The sequence below is a fragment of the Dendrobates tinctorius genome, unplaced genomic scaffold, assembly GCF_039654945.1.
Source record: "Dendrobates tinctorius isolate UK_male_01 unplaced genomic scaffold, ASM3965494v1 ptg000011l, whole genome shotgun sequence".
Classification (NCBI taxonomy): domain Eukaryota; kingdom Metazoa; phylum Chordata; class Amphibia; order Anura; family Dendrobatidae; genus Dendrobates; species Dendrobates tinctorius.
In genome coordinates this window covers 38,892,635-38,919,622 of record NW_027361679.1, presented here as the reverse complement: position 1 = coordinate 38,919,622, position 26,988 = coordinate 38,892,635, and the positions used below count along the sequence as shown (strand labels likewise).

General features: G+C 42.9%; 1 protein-coding gene across 5 annotated transcripts in view; it reads right to left on the bottom strand.

The window, feature by feature from the left end:
* Positions 1–6,184: 6,184 nt before the first annotated feature.
* The window catches only part of LOC141046751 (transmembrane protease serine 11C-like), a 149,739-nt gene continuing 128,935 nt past the window's right edge, over positions 6,185–26,988 (bottom strand). For 3 of the 5 annotated variants that reach the window (XM_073541404.1, XM_073541401.1, XM_073541398.1), the window contains exons 8-12: positions 20,620–20,667; positions 11,060–11,228; positions 9,469–9,728; positions 9,233–9,375; positions 6,185–7,230 (exon numbers count right to left, since the gene is read on the bottom strand). In XM_073541404.1, the coding sequence (XP_073397505.1) occupies positions 7,069–7,230; positions 9,233–9,375; positions 9,469–9,728; positions 11,060–11,228; positions 20,620–20,667 (782 nt within the window). In that variant the 3' untranslated portion in view covers positions 6,185–7,068. The remainder of the gene's footprint in view (positions 7,231–9,232; positions 9,376–9,468; positions 9,729–11,059; positions 11,229–20,619; positions 20,668–26,988) is intronic. The other 2 variants (XM_073541408.1, XM_073541412.1) reach the window with 1 other exon arrangement.

Sequence of the window (26,988 nt, the reverse complement as noted above, 5' to 3'; positions counted from 1 at the left end):
AGGGAGCAGGACACTTTGCCATACACACAGCAGGGGATCAGCTGACGTTACCGAACCCCACTTACACATGAGCGAGTGTTTTGTCTGTGCGGACAGCACTTCTGAGCACCAACTGGCGGTGTCGGAGCCCAGGGAAAATCAGGTAGTAGGCCAAGGCCTACTTGGTGGCAGTTTGCGATTGTTTCTAGACTACTACTAACTGTCAACGTACTCCAATTAGGCCTCTGTCTTCACTCTGTTTCGAGTAATTCCTCTGGCTTCCAACCACGCCAGTTGCTGCTCTGAAATGCCGTCTGCACAACCCACACTTGTTCCTGTGTTACTGGGGTTCTGTAACAGCAGCTTCTCCCTAGAGGTGAGTCAGGCAATGTCTCCTGCTCTGTCCACATTTCCACTACAAGTAGTGGGAATGTAGACAAAGCAGGAGACATTGCCGTGCTCACCTCTGGAGATGAGCAGATGTTACAGGACCCAGGTAACACAGGAACAAGTGTGGATTGTGCAGACGGCACTTGAGAGCAGAAACAGGCGGTGTTGTAGGCCGGAGGAAATGCTCAAAACAGAGTGGAGACAGAGGGCAAATCAGAGAACATATTAAATCAGAGGTAGTCAGAAGTTGTAGGCAGCAGGAGAGTTTGCCGTACACACAGCAGGGGATCAGCTGACGTTACCGAACCCCACTTACACATGAGCGAGTGTTTTGTCTGTGCGGACAGCACTTCTGAGCACCAACTGGCGGTGTCGGAGCCCAAGGAAAATCAGGTAGTAGGCCGAGGCCTACTTGGTGGCAGTTTTCAAATCAGAGAACATATTAAATCAGAGGTAGTCAGAAGTTGTAGGCAGCAGGAGAGTTTGCCGTACACACAGCAGGGGATCAGCTGACGTTACCGAACCCCACTTACACATGAGCGAGTGTTTTGTCTGTGCGGACAGCACTTCTGAGCACCAACTGGCGGTGTCGGAGCCCAGGGAAAATCAGGTAGTAGGCCGAGGCCTACTTGGAGCCAGGTGTAAATCTGAGGTTGTTTGACTGTGGAGGGAGCAGGACACTTTGCCATACACATAGCAGGGGATCAGCTGACGTTACCGAACCCCACTTACACATGAGCGAGTGTTTTGTCTGTGTGGACAGCACTTCTGAGCAACAACGGGCGTTGCTGTAGCCCAGGAAATAAAGTTCAGGTCATAGAAACATGAACACAACAGGAGACCTGGATCCTGTTGCCAGCCAATTATTTATTCTGGAAGAGGACTGGCAAATTCAGGTGAGATCCAGGCCTTGTTCATTTTCAGAAAAGTAAGCCGGTCAACATTATCGGCGGATAGTCACGTGCGACGGTCTGTTACCACACCACCTGCAGCACTAAAGACACGTTCCGATAATACACTGGCAGCAGGGCAAGCCAGCACCTCCAATGCATACTGGCTAAGCTCTGGCCATGTATCCAGCTTAGAGACCCAATACTTGAACGGGGATGAGCCGTCTGGGAGAACACTAACAGGGCAAGACAAGTAGTCTGTCACCATCTGATGGAAACGTTGCCTCCTGCTGACTGGAGCCGTCTGTGATGGTGTAGCCGTTTGTGGCGGTCCCAAACTTTTCCACATTTGGGCCATACTGGCCTTGCCTTGTCCTGCGGCACTGCCTCTGCTACCTCTTTGTGCAGAGCTTCCTCCACTGCCTCTACCCACATGGCTGCTTTGAAAAGCACTAACAGCAACACTTGCGGGGGGAATGGAGAACATGATGGCTTGCACAAGTGTTTCTTGGTACTCCTGCATTTTTCGCTCCCGGTTCAACTGTGGTATGAGGCTTTGTAAGTTGTCCCGGTAGCGAGGATCTAGGAGGGTGTACACCCAATAATCAGCCGTGTGGAGAATGTTGGCGATGCGGCGGTCATTTAACAAGCACTGCAGCATGAAATCAACCATGTGCTGCAGACTGCCAACTGGACCGGAAGCGCTGTCCCCAGCTTGAGGCAGCATCTCTGCCTGCTCAGCATCACCCCACCCTCGCTGTACACACTGACTACTAGAGACTTGTGTACCTCCCTCCTCTGGAGAAATGTGTTCCTCCTCCTCCATTGACTCCTCGTCATCCTCCTCACCAAGTGTCCCCTGCCTGGGCCTTTGTGTGGAAGCATGTTGCGCAGACTTGCCAGAAGCAGATGGCATTTCTGACTGCTCATCCTCGACCTCTTCAAAAACCTCCTCACTTAGTGCTTGTAAGGTTTTTTGAAGCAGACAGATGAGGGGGACAGTCATGCTGATTAGTGCATCTTCTGCACTGGCCATCCGCGTGGAGTCATCGAAGGCACGCAAAACTTGGCAGATGTCCCTCATATTGGCCCACTCAGTGGTGGTGAAGTGTGTCCGGCGCACAGTGCGACTTGTTTGCGCCTGATGCAGCTGGTACTCCATTACTGCTGCCTGCTGCTCACACAACCGCTCCAACATATGTAACGTTGAATTCCACCTGGTGGGGAGGTCACATATGATGCGATGTTCTGGCAGGCGGAATCGGCGTTGCAGAGATGCAATGCGCGATCTTGCCATGCTGGAACGCCGCAAGTGAGCACACTCTAGGCGAACCTTGTGCAGCAGTGCATCAAGATCCGGATAGTCCCTCAGAAAGCTCTGCACGACCAAATTGAGCACGTGTGCCAGACATGGTATGTGAGTGAGGTTGCCTAGGCCCAGAGCTGCCACTAGATTTCGGCCATTGTCACTCACTACCAAACCTGGCTGGAGATTCGCTGGCACAAACCACACATCGCTCTCCTGCTTGATGGCATTCCAGAGCTCCTGTGCTGTGTGGCTCCGATTCCCCAAAGAAATTAATTTAAGGACGGCCTGTTGACGTTTGGCCACACCTGTGCTCATATCTGGCCTAACAGGCTCACGCAGTGCTGATTCCGAGGAACTAGAGTAGGAGGAGGACTCAATATGTACAGACTGCATTCCTGCAATCCTTGGAGTTGGCAGAATACGTACAGAGCCACTCTCCAGATCTGTACCCGGCTCCACAACATTGAACCAATGGGCAGTGAGGGAAAGGTATCATCCCTGTCCATGGCTACTGGTCCACGCATCGGTGGTCAGGTGGACCTTGCTACTGACGGCATTTAGTAGCGCATTTTTAATTTTTCACTCCACATGCTTTTGAAGGCAGGGACGGCTTGCCTGCTGAAATAAAAGCGGCTGGGCACATTGTATTGTGGAACTGCCAATGACATAAAGTTCCGGAAGGTGTCAGTCTCCACCAGCCTGAATGACAGCATCTCAAGGGCCAGTAGTTTGGCAATGCCGGCATTCAGAGCCAGTGCTCGGGGATGGTTTGCCGAGTATGGCCACTTTTTCTCCCATGCCTGTGCTACCGATTGCTGGTGAGTGGCCTGGGAGTGTGCTGATGACTGCGAACGTGGTTCAGTGGGTGGAATTTCACTGGGTCTCTGGACAACAGTGGCAGTGGTTCTTCCATGGCATTCCAGTGAGGAAGCCGAACCAGCTGTGTGTGAGCTGGAGGAAGAGGCCCCAACACGAGCTGAAGAGGTGGTAGGTGCTGCTGAAGGTTTGCCTACATCTTCAGTGTGTCTGTGTAACTCCACCTCGTGCTTGGTACGCACATGTTTCCACATATTTGTGGTATTGAGGTTGCTCACATTTTTCCCTCGTTTCACTTTCTGATGACACAGCTTGCATTTGACAAAGCAAATGTCATCTGCAACTGTGTCAAAAAAAGACCACGCACTGCAAGTCCTGGGAGCGCCCGTTTTGTGTTTTGGAAGAGGATTGCTCCTCACGGGTGCCAAAGTGGAGGCTACAGGCAACCAAGTCTGCCCCCGCCCTCTCCCTCCTCTTTTGGCCGTTCGGGGAATCTCTTCCTCAGAGCTGCTCCCACCACCTTCCTGTGGCTGGCGCCATGATGGGTCAAGGACCTCATCATCTCCACTCCCCTCTTCAAGCACCGGCTGGTCCTGGGTTGTCTCGCCAGCACCGTACGCACCAGAAATTGGCAACTGAGTCTCATCATCATCAGATGAGCACTGAGGTGTGCTGACAATAGGCACTGGCCCACCCGCCTCTTCAGATTCAGAGGGACAAAGCAGTTGCGCATCACTGCATACTCCCTCTTCTTCACGCTCTAGAATGCTGCTTGGCTGGCCACCTCTTTCCAAGCCAACAGATTCTGAGAACAGAAGTAAAGATTGAGATGGCTCCTGTCCAGGGCTCTCAGACTGCCTGGGCAATTTGGCAGGTGGTGAAGAGACAGATGGTTGCTCTTCAGTGCTCTGGCCTTGGGAGGATGCGGAAGTCATTGAAGTGGATGCGTTAGCTGCCATCCATCCGACAACGGCTTCAATTTGTTCGTCACGCAGCAGTGGGGTACGGCGAGGTCCTACAAAGCTGCGCATGAAGGACTGTTGCCTGGTAAAAGTGGGGGATGCCGGGTCACTGGTGGCCGCAGCAGACACCGAATCCCCACGTTCTCTCCCTGCTGAATCCCCCCGTCCTCTCCCTGCTGAAACTCCACGGCCACGACCACGTGCCTTACTCCCTGCCTTCTTCATCTTGGTAGACTGATAAAGATAGGCAGAAAAGTAAAAAAGGGGTGGTTTAGTGTTCTTATTCCTGAACACCTGCTAACCAGTATAAGAAACACTAATTTTAAGAAACACTAATTTGGCTAAGAGTGTGTGTACTACACTTTAATATGATCTAATGTGGCCTAGACAACTGTAAAGTGGAGTGTTTGGTGAACTTTATTTCCCTTTTTTTTGGGGGGGGGGGAAAGAAAAGGATGTGACCAAAGTTTGAAAGCTATAGTATCACAAACTTTTTGGAGCGATTACAATGCAGGAAGCTAACCTACAATGCAATTGATGAGGCTCCAAAAAATAGGGTGATACTAGTCTGGCTGGCCCTGAAGGGCACAAGCCAGCAAAAAGGCTCCTCTATCTAATCCTATATAGTGTTTGCAACCAACCAATGACAATGGATGCGGTTGGAAGCACACTAATATAGGAGCAAAAATCTGGCTAAATTAGCTGCAAAAAAAGGACTATGTATGAGGCAGTGACGCACGCTGAGCGGACTACAGCTAGCGGTGGCTGTAGAACACACTGCAACGTGAGCTGCACTCACACACAGAGAGACCTATCAGACAGCCTAAAACAGTGCAGAGAAATGGGCTATAGCACTGAAAGGCTGCTGAAAGGCTCCGCTGTCCACTCCTTTAGTGTTTGCAACCAACGTATATGGATACGTATGGAAGCACACTATACAGGAGAAAAAAAAAGCAGCAATAAAAGAAAAATGTGTATGAGGCAGAGACACACGCTGGGCGGCCTACAAGCAGACGTGCCTGCAGGACACACTACACAGCGTGGGTCTGCACTCACACAGCCCTTGCAGACAGCTATTAAAACAGCGCTGCTGGGCTACAAAAATGCTACAGTGGTGGATTATGTAGCCTGGGTAGAGCAATAGATATTTTGGATGATCGCTATTTCTAACTTTCCCTCACAGTCTTCAACAGCAGCCTGTCCCTAACTGAATTCACAGCAGAGTGACCAGAAATGGCGGCTGCAGCGGTTTTTATAGTGCATCATGACATCATTTCAGCAGCCAATCACAGCCATGCCAGTAGTTAACATGCCTACATGCCTAACAGGATGTGCCCACATTTCTGAGGATCCCCATTGGCTGAATCAAATCGAGCGGGCTCCTAGCATTATGGGAACTTCCGATTCCGGTATTCGATATGAAAAAAGTATCGGAACTAAGTATCGGAATTCCGATACACCTAATATCGGCCGATACCCGATACTTGCGGTATCGGAATGCTCAACACTAATTATCTGTGATCCCATGCTGTAATATCTGCATACTCTATTGCTTCCTCCCCTGCCCAGGAGCTGTGGTATGATCAGAAATTGTTCCTGTACAGTCAGACACAGCCATTACACAGTGCACAGCAGGGACACATTTATAAGATTATCTCAGCACAGGAACATTGCATTCTATCACATGTAGTTATGGAACTTATTTTTATTTCATGATATATTGATTAAAATTAACTTTATTCATTGGAGAAACCCTTTAAATCCATTGTTTTTACATTCTTGAAAGTGGAAGTTTTTGTTAGCATTCTGACAGGGAAGCAAAGTTAATAAATACACCATTTATATACTTTTATATATTTTATTTACTTCACAGCCTAAAAAATACAAAAATCTATATACAAATTTTTTATCACTACTTGTGCACCAAGTAATCAAGTACATAGTAGTAATCTGAAATGATTCCAGGAACCTAACTTCACACATTGAATATGACATTTTGAAGATCACATTTTGCTTAAAGGTAATCTGTCAGAAGAATTTCACACCCCAAACTATTTATATGAGCATGCAGCTCTTTCAAGGACACGTCCAGAAATACCATTACATGACAAGTCTGTTAATTCATTCCTGAAAAATCAGTGCCTGAATTTATATGCAAATGAGGTTGAAGAGCTGTGATAGATCTGAAGCCTCTGTCACTCCCGCTCAATTCCATGTCCATTGACGCCTCCTCCTGCTTGACTGACAGCTCCTTTGCCTGAAGTCATGCAGCATAGTAATTTGCATATTAATTAAAATGCTAATTTCTCAGCAATGAAGGAATGGACTGGCCATGTAAGGTAACACTGGAGTTGCCTTTGAAAGAGTTACATGAACATATAAATAGTTTGTGGTATAAAATCCTGCTGACAGATTCCCTTTAACTATTTTTTACATATATTTAAAGGTTAAATCTAAAATTTTGCACTCATAATTAAAATGAGCGCTGTCCTACCTACCGTCCATGATGGTGAATTGTGCCTCTCAACTATAGGCATGATCCACCATCTAGCTACGGACAGGTCCACTCCATAGGAGTTAATCAGTATTATACTTTACCATTAAAAGTTTAAGATAACATCCACATCTCCCAGGGTAGAACTAATAATGTGAAAGGTGAAATCTTGTTATGGGAGGATGTTAACAGTATAAGATTGTCCATTTTATCTTATGATTGGACAATTTACACACCAGTCTCCTGTTTTATCCAGCTCCGCAAATATGTCACCCTAGTGTAAACACCAGGCTTATTTGGTAAGGCACATCCATAGCCAAAACTAACAATTCCTATGAGTGACCACCGTTTATTAGACTGTAGTGCAACCAAAGGTCCTCCTGAGTCCCCCTAGAATAAAGGAAAATAACATTTTTTATTTATTATTAGATAAACGTATTGGATTGGGTTTTCAAAAAACAAACAAAACATGATTAGATATTCCTCATCAATCAATTAATATTCTTTCAGAACAGAAGCAACTCTTATATTTGGTTGTAATAATGGGATCCCCCTAATGGGGCATATGAACAGGGGCTGACTTCATGACACAAGCCCTTAATACATGTTGTATACTGAACTCCCCATGTACAGCAAAGGACGGAGCCTGTGCAGCTGTGCACTATGAAGCTATACAGCCCCGTACATTGCTGTACATGTTCCATGCATGTAATTCTGCTGTATACATGCGCCCTAGGCAGGGTTTCTATGCTTCAGTACCCGCATGTATCCACATACAGAGAACAATGGCTTCACAATTTTGCAGGTGAAATTTCGGTCTTCATAAATTTCACTTTGTGTGGATTTCTCGGCTGGCTCAAAAGCCTATAATTTACTCCATGTGTGAACAATCCCTTCTACTAGCTAACATACAAGAGGGTACCGTACATGCACAAAATTTTGAAAGAAAAAGCAGCAGTGGCATCACCAGAACCATAGATCCATGCTAGCCGGCTTGCCCTGGACTTCTTTTTTGCTTCTATTTTTGGGACAGCAACATTATGAAAGGTATTTGCATCAACATGATGCCAATATAATTGGATCCTTTGGTGGAACTGGGAGCAATAGGCCTGACCCCACCCGCTCTCTATTCTGTAGGCTGTGGCTTCTGTAGGGCATTTTCCCTACAAAAAATAGCATAGGCGGAATAATCATGCCACTACATTGTACCGCCTGTGCTGGCCCTCTGTGAGTGCAGGGGGGAGGAGAGAACTCAGTCACCTATTATTTTTTAATGTGGTACTAAACAGTCATTAATACTTTCAATACTTTCTAAAGGGGCACTCAGAGGACATTATTTGTTTTTTTTGTTTTTTAAATGACCCTCCACTTTGGGACTGAAAAGTGACTGTCATGATCCAGACCAGGTTTTGAGTCCTGTCTTTCTATGTTCCTGGTCTGGTCATTTCAGGGTTAACTTTTGCAGCCTCAGTCTGATTTCAGGTTTGCTATTTAGCTCCGCTGCATCCTGCAGGCAGTGTCAGCTATAGTTCTGCCTTTGGCGTGTGTATCTGACTCTGGAATATCCTGATTTGTCCTGCTGTGACCCCTGCCTTGCCCCGTGTCTGTTTATTCCCTCTGTCTGTCCTGACTCAGTGTTTCCCTGTAAGTTTGTTGACTCCCTGGTTTTGACTTGGCTTGCATTCGGACCTGCTTCTGTATTTTATCTTTGTCTCATCCACTTCCGACCATTGCTGATCCCCTGGCTTGTTTCAGACCATGTATACTACTGTGACCTCTGGTATTTCTGCTACTGACTGTTTCTGGCTCAGCTCGTCTGACCACTCTTTCGCCACCTGGTGGCGCTTGTGCTGCTGCTCAGTGTTGCTACGCTGTGTGTGCAACCTCTCTCCCCTCACCAGCACCCCCTGGTGGAGGTTGCGATATACTGCACTACAGTAGCATGACAGTGACTATACATTTCTCATGTAAGATCACTATGTAAGATCATGCTACATGTCCACCATTTGTCTCCTGCTGCCTACAATGCTGATTTTAGTGTTCTTTTCCTCCTGCTTCCAAGATGACCGCCACAATGGCATGAGGAGTGCAGTGAAAAGTGTAAAGCACTCCTCCCCAGCCTTACCTGTCCAACAGCACAAGTACAGCAAGGGAGGCGTGACTTAGACTTCCCATGTACTTCTTATACTGCTGAGGAGGCCATTTTGAAAACAAAAGGAAAGGATCACCAATCTAACTGGAGGACGCAGCGGGGACCATACTCACTTTTTGGACCAAGGGTTGAGCGTCATTTTAAAGGGGCACTGAAGAGGCATTATTACTGGCTTACTTGCCTTACCCAAGGCACTGGCAACCCACGCTTTGCCATTGATCATGGTTACAATAAACATACCTGACATGAATCGATTTTCCCCTCTATATAACCAGCACAGATCATGGAAGGCTTTATAAGATATCCATACATCTGATAACTGCCGCATAAAGTAGAATTGATGATTTTTAGTTCTGCCTGTTGTAAAACCGACGATAAACTCCCTTTACAAAAAAAAGGAAAAAATATTATACATTTCAGTCTACATCTTTTCAACGAGTTTTGCTTTTATTTGGTGAAATATTTCGTTTTCTAACCTCCATCGATAAGTGTCCCCCATCCAGTTACATAACACAAAGAGTTGTCAGGAAAGAAATCTAATGTATCCGGTAAGCATACTGATTGGATATATGCCGTGAAGTTTACTGGAGTTGATAACCTGAGAAGTGCAATGTCATTTTGGTATTCTCCAATGGTGTAGTTCTCATGGAAAGTTACATTTTGAAGCTTTAAACCAGACCCAGTAGTTAAAGAAATGGTTCCTAAGACGACTGTCCAAGAATTCACATCTCTGTTTCTGTGGAAACATAATGATATATGCTGCTGAAACATCGGCATTTAGATAAATTAAACCGATAAGGGGTAAATGCTCATGTAGTGCGTATGATGTGGATTTTCCAGGTAAAATGGCATGCGAATAATCTGCAGCGTAATACAGTAGCAGCAGAACATTGCCGAAATTTTCAACTTGCCTGTATTGCAATTAAAAATTTGCTTGATTTAATCTTCTTCTTTTGATTATAACTGCAAATGCAATGCATAAGGTACAATCCGCAACAATTTTATTTTCTGCAGATTTTGTGGCAGATTACCTGCAGAAAATCCACAACAAAAACACTACATCTACATATAGGTATCCAAAATGCAGACAATCACTTGAAAATGCGTAAAAAATTATGCTTGTGAATATACCCTAAGGCTGTGTGCAAACGATGCGTTTTTTTTGGCATTTTCGCAGCGCATTTCCGCTGCAGAAACGCCACGAAAACGCAAAGAAAATGCATCCCATGCAATCCTATGGGTTTCCGCAATGCTGTGCTAATTCTGTGGATTTTTCCACTGCGGAATCGCATAGTGGAAAAATATGCAGCATGCTCATTCTTTTTGCAGAATCGCGGCGCTTCCGCACACATAGGATTGCATTGAAATGCTCACTTTACGAATGTGGCTATGCCCATTAGGCGTAAAGTGAGTGCTCCATGTGCGGATGGTACCCAGGTTCTGGAGTAGAGGAGACTGTCCTCCAGGCCCTGGGTACCATATCCCTGTAAAAAATAGAATAAAAATAAAAAATAGGGATATACTCACCCTCCGGCGGCCCCCGGAGCCTTCCCGCCTGTCCGCCACGCTCCCAACATCTTCCGGTCCCAGTAATGCTTTGCGCGAATGACCGCTGATGACGTCGCGCTCTTGCGAGCGTGACGTCATCTCAGGTCCTCTGGTCCTCTGATCGGAGTGCCAGCGGCAGTGTCAGGTATTGACGTGCGAGACTCGTCCGAGTTATGCAGCTGAATGCTCCGATCCAAGTGCCGGTGGCAGTACCGGGTATTGATGTGCGAGACTTGTCCGAGTTTCTCGCAAGTCTGACCCTGGTCTAAGGGTGAATTCACATGATGCAGTTTTCATTGCAGAAAGTATTTTCTAACTGTCCACTTCATTTGAAACAAACCAATTTAGATGAATGGAGCTGAAATGTCTACAGCAAAATCTGCAGCTAAAATTCCCTCAAAGTAACATGGAGAGACTATTGAGGCCACAAAGGGCAGATTTGTGGTAGCTGACTACACAAGACATCACAATGATTAGCTGTACGTAATGACTGACAGTATGTTCTAATGTTTAACTTACTTAGAAAAACAGTGAGCAGCAGTCACCAGCCAGGAATTGCTAATGAGCGAGGCTCCACATCTATGATTCCCGTTGTAGCGTAGACTGGCCTGCCAAGGCCAAGAACCTAATGCAGCCGGTGTTCCTCCTACTATTCTGGTTAATGCCGACGGACCTCCAACACCACAAGCTGTTGTAATAAGAAAAATAAAAGAATTTAGAATTAATTTTATTTAGATTCAAAAATTGCACAAATGTAAAAAAAACTCTGATACATTGTATAATGAGCTACAGACATCTTTAGGATGAAGTTTCAGTCTCTAATGGGAATGGTCAACTCATGTTTTTGAGATACTTGAATAATCTTTGTGAGACTGAAATCTTTTTTTTTTTACCTATTGACATTAAAATTGGGTGTTTTGTGCATTACACGATCCTATCTTTTTCTGTAAACACAACAAAGGAATGTAAGGTGGTAGTCTTAGTATTGGTCAAGGAACCATAAAGCTGGAAAGGAAAGACAAAACCTTAAGAATTTTCCCCAGTCCTAAAATCCTTATGTAAAACATGCAAAACAGAAGCCGCGGAGACACCATCACGTGTTTCTCAACGTTGAGAAACACGTGATGGTGTCTCCGCAGTGTCGGATGTTGATCTCCATGAGTTCATTCATCCTCCTTTTCATAGTCTAAAATCCTTATGGACATTGAATTTCTTGTTCCGGCAACTTCTCTGGTGAACTCCGATCATGGACTGGAATACATTTCTGTTAAAAGTTTCATAAATTATAGTGAACTTATTGGGCTACACTACGCTCTCACTAAGATCCGACCACTTTACAAAAAGTTTGCAAATCTAGTGTAAAAAATCCAAAAGTTATGACATTTTGGAGAAACTACATTGTGCACATTAACTTGCAAGCTTTTTATGCAATATTTCTGGTCTAAGGTGGATGATGAACTCTCCCTCCTAAGTCTGATTTCTTTTTTCTTTTTATTTTTTTTACAGAAACTGCAACTCATCTCTAACTTTAATGGGCAAGAGCAGCAATTCTGCATTAAAAAAAACTCCCCCGTGTTTTTAATGCTAAATGACCATTACATTAATGTAATAGGGAATGTATCATCACTAAGGCTCTGACCAGACAGGAACGATTCATTTAATGCACATACCAGTCTTATTAAGGGGGTTTGCTGGAGCACAAAGCACCTAAACCATTAGACGTCCACTGGTTTTTACCCAAACAACTTGTGTGATACAGATACAAGAAAGCACTCCAGTAGATTCAGATATAAACCATCTCCTGTTCCTCCTCCTTCTTAGCTTCCTCCTCCTCATTATCACCCAATCCACGCTCAGAAAATGAGATGAAGCATGACTGGCTAATATCACCCTATGTTCTATCTTCCTCCATCTCCACCTGGTCCACATACTGTACATAGCTTCCTCTTTAATTGTGAGCAGCGAGTGTTTGAGTAGACACAGAAGTGGGATGGTTAGGCTGATTATGGGTTTATCGCTGCTCACCATCATGTGTTGTGAGTTCATTTTTCCCTTCACCATTGAGGTCTGATGAACTCCCTCCTCTGGTGAAGGAAGGTAGTGAGGCTGATTACCAAACACCTGGGCAGCTAGATGATGACTGGGTGGCTGGAATTGAGGACTGGATATAAGGCTGCCGACGCCCTTCTTCCTGGCTGGTGATTTTCCTGCTGGATTCTTGGAGACCAGTTTGATTCCTGCATCTCAAAGCTAAGTTTTTCTGCTCTTCTTTGTACTCTTCAGTTTTGTTTTTGTTTTGCCTTGTTTTTGGGAGTTCTGCCATCCCCGGCCGGGGGTGAGCTGAACTCCATTTTTGTCTCTGATCTGTTGATATTTTGCTCTGTCTTCAGAATATACCTGAGTGCTGATATAGTCTTTTGAAGCCTAGCGACTTCAGGGCCTGTTTTTCCTATCAGTCGGTTGGATCATTTTGATAGGGTTTTTGCGGATGGCAGACAGCAGCTTTCCTATCCTGTCCTATGTAGTTAGCTTGGGCCCCATCATTTGCTCAACCTATCTTTCTATCTGTGTTAGTGTTTTCATCTTGCTTCACCGTCATTATATGTTGGGGGCTGCCTATTGCTTTGGGGTCTGCTCTGGGGCAGTTTAGTTTTTCCCCTTTCTGTCTTTAGGCTATATAGTTCTCCGGCTGTGATCGAGGGGTCTAGGGCACCGTATGAACCCCCCACGGCTACTGCTAGTTGTTGTGGATAGGTTCAGGGGTCTGCAATCCGATAGCTGCCAACCTCTCTGGTTTTTCTGGACTTAGCTGGTATTTTGTTTTTTCCTCCTTCGGTGACTCATCATAACAATCATGGTTGATTCCTCAAAGTTTTGTAGAACCTCACAAATGTCAGACATCCATTCCCACTCATCAATTGTTATGTGTGGAAGCTGACCGGAAACCAGCCTAACAGCGGTTTTACTACAGAAAGGACAATATTGAGCCCTTCGAAGGACTTTTCTTTTAACGGTGCAGCAGCAGTATTCAAGTACTGCTATAGCAGTATTAAACATGGCCTAGATGCCTCTAATCCAAAACTACAACTCCTCCTGAACTGCTTCCTGAGGACAGTGTGCCTATTATCGGGTCACTGGGTCTTATATAAGACCCCATGAAGTGATGAGGCCGACCAATCACAGTAATGCCAGTAGTCAACATAGCTACTGTACTGTATTACTGTGCATGGTGGGCAATCCCCACATTTTTATTGGCTGTCTAACAGGTGACAAACATGCAGTGCGGGGATTTGAGAATGGTGGACAAGCACTCGCGATACTCGATCGAGTAATGACTGTGCCCAATCACCCCGATGCCAGATCACGTATTGAGCAGTGGCGATCACGCTTGCTCATCACTAGTATAGTCAATAAAGATATTACACAGTAACACAGTTCATCATCATCAGAGATGTGCTGTAGTGGTCCGATGACCGTGTGTTCTAGCCCTCCCACATACAAATCTTTAAACTGAAGAAGTGGTTGGGTATCAGTGCACTCAATCTCTTCCACTTTTGGGGCAGGGTCAGTTGGATGGCCCACAGCCAGTGGAGTCATCAAAAAACAGAAGTGATTGCTGCATGACTTGTGGCCCAGACTGCTTTCCTGATTTGCAAGGGTTTGAGGTGGAAGCCAGATGCCCATGGGCCGCAGGTGGAAACTCTGAGTTTTCAGCAGGGGACTGGGTGGAAGACAAAGCAAAGGAACTGGAGGCACTCTCAGGCAACCAATCTAAAACCGCCTCTACTTGTTCTGGCCTCACCATTCATCCAGCGTTACACGAGACTCCAAAATTACACAGAACGTCCTGCTTCCTGCGTGCACCAGAGGAAGGTGCTTCATTTGGGTGCTTAGCAAGCACAGATCAACAATGTCCTTTCTCTGCATCAGCTACACCATCAGCAGCACCACGGCCCCTATTTGATGCTCTCCTCATTCTTTGCACCCCAAAAAAGTGCAGAGAATTAAATGGACTGTATACAGAGAGTGGCCATCCGATTATTACATTGCCTTTATGCAGAGTACCCCCACAGAGGCTGTTTTCAGAGTATCCCCAAAAAGGCTGTTTTGCAGAGTACCACCACAAAGGCTGTTTTCACAGTACCCCCACAGAGCCTATTTTCAGAATACCCCCACAGAGCCTGGGGCAGAGTACCCCGACCTAGGCTGTTTTCAGAATGCCCCCACAGAGCCTGGGGCAGAGTACCCCGACCTAGGCTGTTTTCAGAATACCCCCACAGAGCCTGGGGCAGAACACCCCGACCTAGGCTGTTTTCAGAATACCCCCACAGAGCCTGGGGCAGAGTACCCCGACCTAGGCTGTTTTCAGAATACCCCCACAGAGCCTGGGGCAGAGTACCCCGACCTAGGCTGCTTTCAGAATACCCCCACAGAGCCTGGGGCAGAGTACCCCGACCTAGGCTGTTTTCAGAATACCCCCACAGAGCCTGGGGCAGAGTACCCCCACAGAGGCTGTTTTCAGAATACCCCCACAGAGCCTGGGGCAGAGTACCCCGACCTAGGCTGTTTTCAGAATACCCCCACAGAGCCTGGGGCAGAGTACCCCGACCTAGGCTGTTTTCAGAATACCCCCACAGAGCCTGGGGCAGAGTACCCCGACCTAGGCTGTTTTCAGAATACCCCCACAGAGCCTGGGGCAGAGTACCCCGACCTAGGCTGTTTTCAGAATACCCCCACAGAGCCTGGGGCAGAGTACCCCGACCTAGGCTGTTTTCGGAATACCCCCACAGAGCCTGGGGCAGAGTACCCCGACCTAGGCTGTTTTCAGAATACCCCCACAGAGCCTGGGGCAGAGTACCCCGACCTAGGCTGTTTTCAGAATACCCCCACAGAGCCTGGGGCAGAGTACCCCGACCTAGGCTGTTTTCAGAATACCCCCACAGAGCCTGGGGCAGAGTACCCCCACAGAGGCTGTTTTCAGAATACCCCCACAGAGCCTGGGGCAGAGTACCCCGACCTAGGCTGTTTTCAGAATACCCCCACAGAGCCTGGGGCAGAGTACCCCCACAGAGGCTGTTTTCAGAATACCCCCACAGAGCCTGGGGCAGAGCACCCCCACAGAGGCTGTTTACAGAATACCCGCACAGAGGCTTTTTACAGAGTAAGCCCATAGAAGCTAACACTAAGGCTATGATCATACAATCAGTATTTAGTCAATATTTCACATAAGTAAGCCAAAAACCAGGTGAGGGACAATCAAAGAAAAAGAATAATAGAAACGCGTGCACTAATTCTGCATTTTTCACCCACTCTTGACTTTGGCTTGCAAATACTGATATGAAATACTGACCAAATGCTGATAGTGTGACCATAGCCTAACACTGTCCCTCACTTGAACTATGTCCTGTCCCTAGCCAGAGCACAATGGTGGCTTTACCCGTGATCCGGTGGTAATAATCGGCATGGTTGTGATGGTTGAGAAAGTGTCCACAGCCTGAAAAGATTGTTGATTTGCAGCCTTTCAACAAGCTTTATTCAGCATTCGAACTCCGAACACGAAAACAGACTTCTGTGACATGTCTGTGTTCAGATTTCAGCATCGAACACTAGGTGTCCAGTACAAACCCCTGAATTTTACAGTTCGGGTTCGATCATCTCTAATTGTAAGCTGTAGGCAGTACAAAATTGACATCACAAAAGCCTATAGGCACATATTATCTACTGCCTTAGTCAGGTATGTGCACATACCCTTGCATCTAGGTGTGGCTCTACTCCTTAGTTTCACTTCTCAGTTATGCAGGGGCTGAGACCCTGATTCCAGTGATATGACTTACTGTGCAGCTTGCTGTAGATTTACTAAAATCACTGTTTATCTGCTGCAGATCTAGCAGTGCTCAGAATGCTAAGCCCTGTGTAACCCCATCCACACCAATGATTGGCAGCTTTCTGGGTACACTGCACAGAATAGAATGTTAGAGTTGGAAGGGTCATCGTGTCCATCGTGCTCAATGCAGGATTCACTAAACCATCTCCAACAGATGTCTGTACAGCCTCTGTTTGAAGATCTCCATTGAAGTAGACCTCACCACCTCTCGTGGCAGCCTTTTTCACTCATTGATCATCCTCATTGTTAAAAAGTTTTTTCTAATATTTAACCTGTAGCTTCTCCCTTTCAGTTTCATTCCATTGCTTCTCGTGTTTCCATGTGCACATGAGAATAATGATGATCCCTCTATACTGTGACATCCCTTCAGAGATCTTTAGACAGCTATTAAGTCTCCTCTTAGCCTTCTTTTTTGCAAGCTAAACATTCCCAGATCCTTTAATTGTTCCTCATAGGACATACTTTGCAGTCTACTCACCACTCTAGTAGCTCTGCTCTGAATTTCCTCCAGTTTTTCAAGGTCTCTTTTAAAATGTGCCCAGAACTGGACACAGTATTCCAGATGAGGCCTGACCAAGAGGAGTAGAGTGGGATTATTACTTCACGTGGTCTAGACTTTATATGTCACGATCCATTTTTGGATTTGTGGCAGTTCTGGCTCCATTAAGTTAAAACTTTTTCCCTTTCAGGCCACAGGGGGTTAATTTCAGTTTTTCCCCGCTGGCAACCTGGTGTTACTGCAGTGCTGCTGGATCAGCTGATGTGGATGGTGACCACTCCCTACATCCTTTAAAAGGTCATCTGATGCATCAGCAGACTGTTGGTTATACAGGTCCTTTCTGGAGACCAGCCTAGCAGAAGCAGCTCTCTGGTGCCTGCCACGTTTGATGTTAAGAGTCTTCTTATCCAAATACTTACATACATGCTGTTTAATAATTTGTTCAAAGATCTTTCCTGGTATAGAAGTTAGGCTCACTGGCCTGTAATTTCCTGGTTCCATCTTTGTTGTGTCACATGAATGGGAACAACTTGTTATGTATTTCTATGTTATGCATTGCATTCTATTGTTGCTAGGGAGAAACCCTGCTCTTTGAAGTTTGCCTCTTCTTCCCTTCTGTAGTTGATGATGCTTGCCCTTGCTCCTCCCTTCTCCTCAGTTTGCTGTAGCCATTTTGGATGTACAGTTGTGGCCAAAAGTATTGACACCCCTGCAATTTTGTCAGATAATATTCAGTTTCTTCCTGAAAATGATTGCAAACACAAATTCTTTGGTATTATTATCTTCATTTAATTTGTCTTAAATGAAAAAACACAAAAGAGAATGAAGCAAAAAGCAAAACATTGATCATTTCACACAAAACTCCAAAAATGGGCCAGACAAAAGTATTGGCACCCTCAGCCTAATACTTGGTTGCACAACCTTTAGCCAAAATAACTGCGACCAACCGCTTTCGATAACCATGAATGAGTTTTTTACAATGCTCTGCTGGAATTTTAGACCATTCTTCTTTGGCAAACTGCTCCAGGTCCCTGATATTTGAAGGGTGCCTTCTCCAAACTGCCATTTTTAGATCTCTCCACAGGTGTTCTATGGGATTCAGGTCTGGACTAATTGCTGGCCACCTTAGACGTCTCCAGTGCTTTCCCTCAAACCATTTTCTAGTGCTTTTTGAAGTGTGTTTTGGGTCATTGTCCTGCTGGAAGACCCATGACCTCTGAGGGAGACCCAGCTTTCTCACACTGGGCCCTACATTATGCTGCAAAATTTGTTGGTAGTCTTCAGACTTCATAATGCCATGCACACGGTCAAGCAGTCCAGTGCCAGAGGCAGCAAAGCAACCCCAAAACATCAGGGAACCTCCGCCATGTTTGACTGTAGTGACTGTGTTTTTTTTCTTTGAATGCCTCTTTTTCTCTCCTGTAAACTCTATGTTGATGCCTTTGCCCAAAAAGCTCTACTTTTGTCTCATCTGACCAGAGAACATTCTTCCAAAACGTTTTAGGCTTTTTCAGGTAAGTTTTGGCAAACTTCAGCCTGGCTTTTTTATGTCTCAGGGTAAGAAGTGGGGTCTTCCTCGGTCTCCTACCATATAGTCCCTTTTCATTCAGATGCCGACGGATAGTACGGGTTGACACTGTTGTACCCTCGGACAGCAGGGCAGCTTGAACTTGTTTGGATGTTAGTCGAGGTTCTTTACCCAACATCCGCACAATCTTGCGTTGAAATCTCTTGTCAATTTTTCTTTTCCGTCCACATCTAGGGAGGTTAGCCACAGTGCCATGGGCTTTAAACTTCTTGATGACACAGCGCATGGTAGACACAGGAACATTCAGGTCTTTGGAGATGGACTTGAAGCCTTGAGATTGCTCATGCTTCCTCACAATTTGGTTTCTCAAGTTCTCAGACAGTTCTTTGGTCTTCTTTCTTTTCTCCATGCTCAATGTGGTACACACAAGGACACAGGACAGAGGTTGAGTCAACTTTAATCCATGTCAACTGGCTGCAAGTGTGATTTAGTTATTGCCAACACCTGTTAGATGCCACAGGTAAGTTACAGGTGCTGTTAATTACACAAATTAGAGAAGCATCACATGATTTTTCAAACAGTGCCAATACTTTTATCCACCCTCTTTTTTATGTTTGGTGTGGAATTATATCCAATTTGGCTTTAGGACAATTCTTTTAGTGTTTTTCCATTTAAGACAAATTAAATGAAGATAATAATACCAAAGAATTTGTGTTTGCAATCATTTTCAGGAAGATACTGAGCATTATCTGACAGAATTGCAGGGGTGTCAATACTTTTGGCCACAACTGTACATGTATACTTCTCTGTTTGGGATTACTCTTTCCACCTGCTGCATTGTGCTTAATACAAGATTTCAGAGAATATCAACTCTGTTTCTCCTGGACGGTTATTACAAGTCACTTCTGGCTGAGCTGACACTATCTGAGGACGCCTGGTGTAGTGAAATATGTATATGTATGGATGTATGACCGGCAGTAAATTCACTATGAGAAAGGTCACACAAATAGTGTTTAGAGAAAAATAATGTATTCATTTTTAAAATAGCCAGGACCTGTCACAAACCAAGAATTAGAATATTAGCATGAGAGGCTGATCTAGAAATGTGATCCCCAGGCTAAATCTACAAATTAGGCCTTTACACAAAGAAAGATGTTCACAGTGAGGGGCAGCCAAGCTGATGTGATCCATTTCATATTCCCCTGTCCCTAGAGACAGAATACCAGACTGCAAAGTTTGATATTTCTGTAAGTTTTCTCCCTTTTATTTTATCACTCTTTTTGCATATTTGCATGTCACTTTTTATTTCCATATTTTTATATCCTTTATTGTAAGCACTGTACCTTTTCTATTAAAACTTAAAACTTTAATAAATTTGAACCTTGTATAGTCTAAAGAATCCATAGCCTTAGAGTGTGTGCTCCTGGTGATTGGCAGACAGGACAGTAGTAGTAATATTTCCAGGACTCATTGCCCGTGTACTCAGTGAGTGGTGGCAGTGTGTATGAAATGGGGTGTGTGGTCTGTGTTGGGTGTGATTTATGCTCCCATTGCAGCAAAGCGCATAGGTTGAATGCTGGGCTGAGTGAGAGGATTGATTAACCCTTGCAGGCGCAACCCCAAGTCACGTGCTGAAAAGCGGGTAGGTGACACCTGCCATGTGAGTACAAGAATCATACAGTTATCTTAGGGATTCATGGATATGGATTTAGAGACTCATACTGCCTTGAAGAGTCAGAATAATCTTCTTTCCTTTTTTGAAGAATAGGGACAACATTTGCCCTTCTCCAATCCTTGGGGACTTCTCCTGTTCTCCAGGAGGCAGGCAGGAAGCTGCTAATCAGTGATGGGGGCAGGGTTATAAAAAGTAGGTTGACTACAGGGCACGAGACACGTAGTCCCCTAGTGATAATCTCCTGCTGATGAAACACTGATTTTATTGAAACAGCAACACACAACCTAATAAGTGACACATTATGAGAATTGGAGTCACTGTCCCTACATCGCTTCATGTTGCTCTCAGATTACATGACAAAAACCTTCGGACAGATTGCCTCCTACGGCTAGTTGTGGTGTAGACAACTGCAAAATTTAAAGCTGGGAAGAAAGGTGCCAATTTTAAAACTTATTGTGTGTGACCCCCCAACACATATGCAATAAATACATACCTGTTATATTCGATACATTGGCCAGAATATTGAAAGTATTGATTGTAGCTGAAAATAAGACCAGATGGGAAAAGTTTTTAAATGTGTATCAATAGTGCAGCAGTAGCAAAGTAACTAAGACCCTGACATTGTCATGTACCATAACAGATGAACCCTGCAGCTCTGATGTGCATGCTATCTATAGAATACTTTAATGTATTAACTCTTTATAGATTTAGTGGAAGTTGTATATGACAGTGGCTATTACAAAGTATAAGAAATTGGAAAGTGAATGTACATGTGTTGCATCAGATCTGTTGAAGGATGGTAGTCAGACCTGTACAATCATGAGATTCCAGGCTGTTGGGTGAAAAATTGTCAAATGTACATTGCTCTTAAGCTGCAGTTCCACTGATAAACACAAGATGGCTCTATAGCAAAGGCAAAACCTTTCACTTTACATCTACTAAGAAATTAGAGGGTGTCAAAAACTAGAGATATGTTCTATTAATGGAGAGCTCGTAGCATAGAAGATATAAGGAAATCTTAATTTATGGCAAGAATGATTAAAAGAAAGAAATGTGTTGCAAGTCAACTAGGAATTCTCTTTAGTATAATACATCTCCTTGGAGCCCTGAACCTCATCAATTATGTAACCATAAACTGGTGATCTTGTATGTATTCATGTTTTCATGACCAAGTTTGTACACAATAAAAGATAATGAAGTTTTTCAAATTTGTGTGTTATACATTATGTTTGTGTTATACGTAATGTGTGTGTTATACATAGTGCATATTATACATAATGTGTGTTATACAATGTGTGATATATAGTGTGTTATCTATAGTGCATGTTATATGTAATGTGTGTTATTCAGTGTGTATGATATATACAGTGTGTTATATATAGTGCGTGTTATACATGTGTGTGCTATTCAGTGTGTATGATGTATTCAGTGTGTTATATATAGTGCGTGTTATACATAATGTGTGAGTTATTCAGTGTGTATGATATATACAGTGTGTTATATATAGTGCGTGTTATACGTAATGCGTGTGTTATTCAGTGTGTATCATATATACAGTGTGTTATATATAGTGCGTGTTATACATAATGTGTGTGCTAGTCAGTGTGTATGATGTATTCAGTGTGTTATATATAGTGCGTGTTATACATAATGTGTGTGTTATTCAGTGTGTATGATATATACAGTGTGTTATATATAGTGCGTGTTATACGTAATGTGTGTGTTATTCAGTGTGTATCATATATACAGTGTGTATGATATATAGTGTATTATATATAGTGCGTGTTATACGTAATGTATGTATTATTCAGTGTGTATGATATATACAGTGTGTTATATATAGTGCGTGTTATACGTAATGTGTGTGCTATTCAGTGTGTATGATGTATTCAGTGTGTTATATATAGTGCGTGTTATACATAATGTGTGTGCTATTCAGTGTGTATGATATATACAGCGTGTTATATATAGTGCATGTTATTCATAATGTGTGTGCTATTCAGTGTGTATGATGTATTCAGTGTGTTATATATAGTGCGTGTTATACATAATGTGTGTGCTATTCAGTGTGTATCATATATACAGTGTGTTATATATAGTGCGTGTTATACGTAATGTATGTATTATTCAGTGTGTATGATATATACAGTGTGTTATATATAGTGCGTGTTATACGTAATGTGTGTGCTATTCAGTGTGTATGATGTATTCAGTGTGTTATATATAGTGCGTGTTATACATAATGTGTGTGCTATTCAGTGTGTATGATATATACAGTGTGTTATATATAGTGCGTGTTATACGTAATGTGTGTGTTATTCAGTGTGTATGATATATACAGCGTGTTATATATAGTGCATGTTATTCATAATGTGTGTGCTATTCAGTGTGTATGATATATACAGTGTGTTATATATAGTGCGTGTTATGCGCAATGTGTGTTATTCAGTGTGTATGATATATACGGTGTGTTATATATAGTGCGTGTTATACGTAATGTGTGTGCTATTCAGTGTGTATCATATATACAGTGTGTTATATATAGTGCATGTTATACGTAATGTATGTATTATTCAGTGTGTATGATATATACAGTGTGTTATATATAGTGCGTGTTATTCAGTGTGTATGATATATACGGTGTGTTATATATAGTGCGTGTTATACGTAATGTGTGTGCTATTCAGTGTGTATCATATATACAGTGTGTTATATATAGTGCGTGTTATACGTAATGTATGTATTATTCAGTGTGTATGATATATACAGCGTGTTATATATAGTGCATGTTATTCATAATGTGTGTGCTATTCAGCGTGTATGATATATACAGTGTGTTATATATAGTGCGTGTTATGCGCAATGTGTGTGCTATTCAGTGTGTATGATATATACAGTGTGTTATATATAGTGTGTGTTATACGTAATGTGTGTGTTATTCAGTGTGTATGATATATACAGTGTGTTATATATAGTGCATGTTATTCATAATGTGTGTGCTATTCAGTGTGTATGATATATACAGTGTGTTATATATAGTGCGTGTTATGCGCAATGTGTGTGTTATTCAGTGTGTATGATATATACAGTGTGTTATATATAGTGCGTGTTATACGTAATGTGTGTGCTATTCAGTGGGTATCATATATACAGTGTGTTATATATAGTGCGTGTTATACGTAATGTATGTATTATTCAGTGTGTATGATATATACAGTGTGTTATATATAGTGCGTGTTATACATAATGTGTGTGCTATTCAGTGTGTATCATATATACAGTGTGTTATATATAGTGCGTGTTATACGTAATGCGTGTGTTACTCAGTGTGTATGATATATACAGTGTGTGTTATATATAGTGCGTGTTATGCGTAATGTGTTATTCAGTGTGTATGATATATACAGTGTGTTATATATAGTGCGATGTTATACGTAATGTGTGTGTTACTCATTGTGTATGATATATACAGTGTGTGTTATATATAGTGCGTGTTATGCGTAATGTGTTATTCAGTGTGTATGATATATACAGTGTGTTATATATAGTGTGTGTTATACGTAATGTGTGTGTTATTCAGTGTGTATGATATATACAGTGTGTTATATACAGTATAGTGCATGTTATACGTAATGTGTGTGTTATTCAGTGTGTATGATATATACAGTGTGTTATATATAGTGCATGTTATTCATAATGTGTGTGCTATTCAGTGTGTATGATATATACAGTGTGTTATATATAGTGTGTGTTATACGTAATGTGTGTGTTATTCAGTGTGTATGATATATACAGTGTGTTATATACAGTATAGTGCATGTTATACGTAATGTGTGTGTTATTCAGTGTGTATGATATATACAGTGTGTTATATATAGTGCATGTTATTCATAATGTGTGTGCTATTCAGTGTGTATGATATATACAGTGTGTTATATATAGTGCGTGTTATGCGTAATGTGTGTGTTATTCAGTGTGTATGATATATACAGTGTGTTATACATAGTGCGTGTTATACATTATGTGTGTGTTATTCAGTGTGTATGATATATACAGTGTGTTATATATAGTGCGTGTTATGCGTAATGTGTGTTATTCAGTGTATATGATATATACAGTGTGTTATATATAGTGCGTGTTATGCGTAATGTGTGTTATTCAGTGTGTATGATATATACAGTGTGTTATATATAGTGCATGTTATACATAATGTGTGTGCTATTCAGTGTGTATGATATATACAGTGTGTTATATATAGTGCATGTTATACATAATATGTGTGCTATTCAGTGTGTATGATATATACAGTGTGTTATATATAGTGCTAGTTATGCGTAATGTGTGTGTTATTCAGTGTGTATGATATTGTGGGGTGGCTAAGGGTCATATAGTCGATGGGAGATGTGTGTCACAGAGATGGCTTGTCTCTGTGATGTAGCCCGGAGTGTTTTCTTTAGCGCACGTAAGCACTAGGGGATGTCACCGTACCTCTATATGTGTTTCAGGACCTGCGGTGATGTCACAGTCACGTAACTAGTCAGGTGATGGGTTCCTGGGTGTGGTTATACTTATATAATGTGGGCTACTGCTTAACACAGGGCTGTATATGGGGAGGGGGAAGCCTCCTGTGTGTGTTGAGGCTCCATGACCGACCCTGAAGTACTGGACACTTGTACTTTGTTTTGCCTGAGTTAAAGGCTATTTTTTTTGTTCTGTTCTGTGGGTTTGTGAAGCAATAAACCCCGTGAACTTTAAAAGGAACGTGCCTCCTGATTGCCACCCATTGCATCTGAGTGAGTACAATCCCTACAATTGGTGGAGAATTCGTGCAGCGTTCCCAGCAGAGACGTGAGACTGTTACTGCATGTGCTGGGTCAAGTCTGTAGCAAGCCAGCAAGCATTGCTGGAAAAAATGGAGGACCTGCTGAAACACTTGGTCCAGTCACAGTCACAGCAGCAAGAGACAAACAGGCTGTTGTTGCAACAGATACAATACAGTCAGCAGGAGCAATGCAGCAGATGCAGCTTCTGGCAACCACCATCCAGGGCAGGACGAACGCCCCAACCCCAGGTCTGGCTGATGACGCCCACGTCAGGAAGGCGGTAAGACGCGCATTGCAGAAAATGACCCCTGAGGATGATGATGAGGCCTTCCTGATGGTGTTTGAGAGGGTGGCTGAGAGGGAAAAACTTCAGCCAAAGCAGTGGGCAGAGGTACTGGCGTCATACCTGACGGGAGAGCCCCAGAAGGCGTACTATGACTTGACTTTGCAAGATGCCAAGGAGTATCACAAACTGAAAGCTGAGATTCTCGCACATTTGGGGGTGACAGTGACTGTCAGGGCACAGCAAGTTCACTGCTGGTCCTATCACCGGGACAAACCGCCTCACTCCCAAATGTTTGACTTGTTCCACCTGGTCCAGAAATGGCTGGAGCCAGAGTACTCTATGATATATACAATGTGTTATATATAGTGCGTGTTATACATAATGTGTGTGTTATTCAGTGTGTATGGTATATACAGTGTGTTATATATAGTGGGTGTTATACATAATGTGTGTGTTATTCAGTGTGTATGATATATACAGTGTGTTATATATAGTGGGCGTTATACATAATGTGTGTGTTATTCTGTGTGTATGGTATATACTGTACAGTGTGTTATATATAGTGGGTGTTATACGTAATGTGTGTGTTATAAAGTGTGTATGAAATATACAGTGTGCGTTATATATAGTGCGTGTTATACATAATGTGTGTGTTATTCAGTGTGTATGATATATACAGTGTGTTATATATAGTGGGTGTTCTACATATTGTGTGAGTTATTTAGTTTGTATGAAATATACAGTGTGTTAGACATAGTGCGTGTTATATATAGTGCATGTTATACGTAACGTGTGTGTTATTCAGTGTGTATAGTATATACAGTGTGTTACATATAGTGCGTGTTATACGTAATGTGTGTTATTCAGTGTGTATGATGTATACAGTGTATTATATATAGTGCATGTTATACGTAACGTGTGTGTTATTCAGTGTGTATGATATATACAGTGTGTTATATATAGTGCGTGTTATATGTAATGTGTGTTATTCAGTGTGTATGATATATACAGTGTGTGTTATATAGTGCGTTATACGTAATGTGTTATTCAGTGTATATGATATATACAGTGTGTTATACATAGTGCGTGTTATACGTAATGTGTGTGTTATTCAGTGTGTATGATATATACAGTGTGTTATATATAGTGCGTGTTATACGTAATGTGTGTGTTATTTAGTGTGTATGATATATACAGTGTGTTATATATAGTGCGTGTTATGCGTAATGTGTGTGTTATTCAGTGTGTATGATATATACAGTGTGTTATATATAGTGCGTGTTATGCGTAATGTGTGTGTTATTCAGTGTGTATGATATATACAGTGTGTTATATATAGTGCGTGTTATATGTAATGTGTGTGTTATTCAGTGTGTATGATATATACGGTGTGTTATATATAGTGCGTGTTATGCGTAATGTGTGTGTTACTCAGTGTGTATGATATATACAGTGTGTGTTATATAGTGCGTGTTATACGTAATGTGTGTTATTCAGTGTGTATGATGTATACAGTGTATTATATATAGTGCGTGTTATACATAATGTGTGTTATTCAGTGTGTATGATATATACGGTGTGTTATATATAGTGCGTGTTATACGTAATGTGTGTTATTCAGTGTGTATGATGTATACAGTGTATTATATATAGTGCGTGTTATACGTAACGTGTGTGTTATTCAGTGTGTAGGATATATACAGTGTGTTATATATAGTGCGTGTTATGCGTAATGTGTGTTACTCAGTGTGTA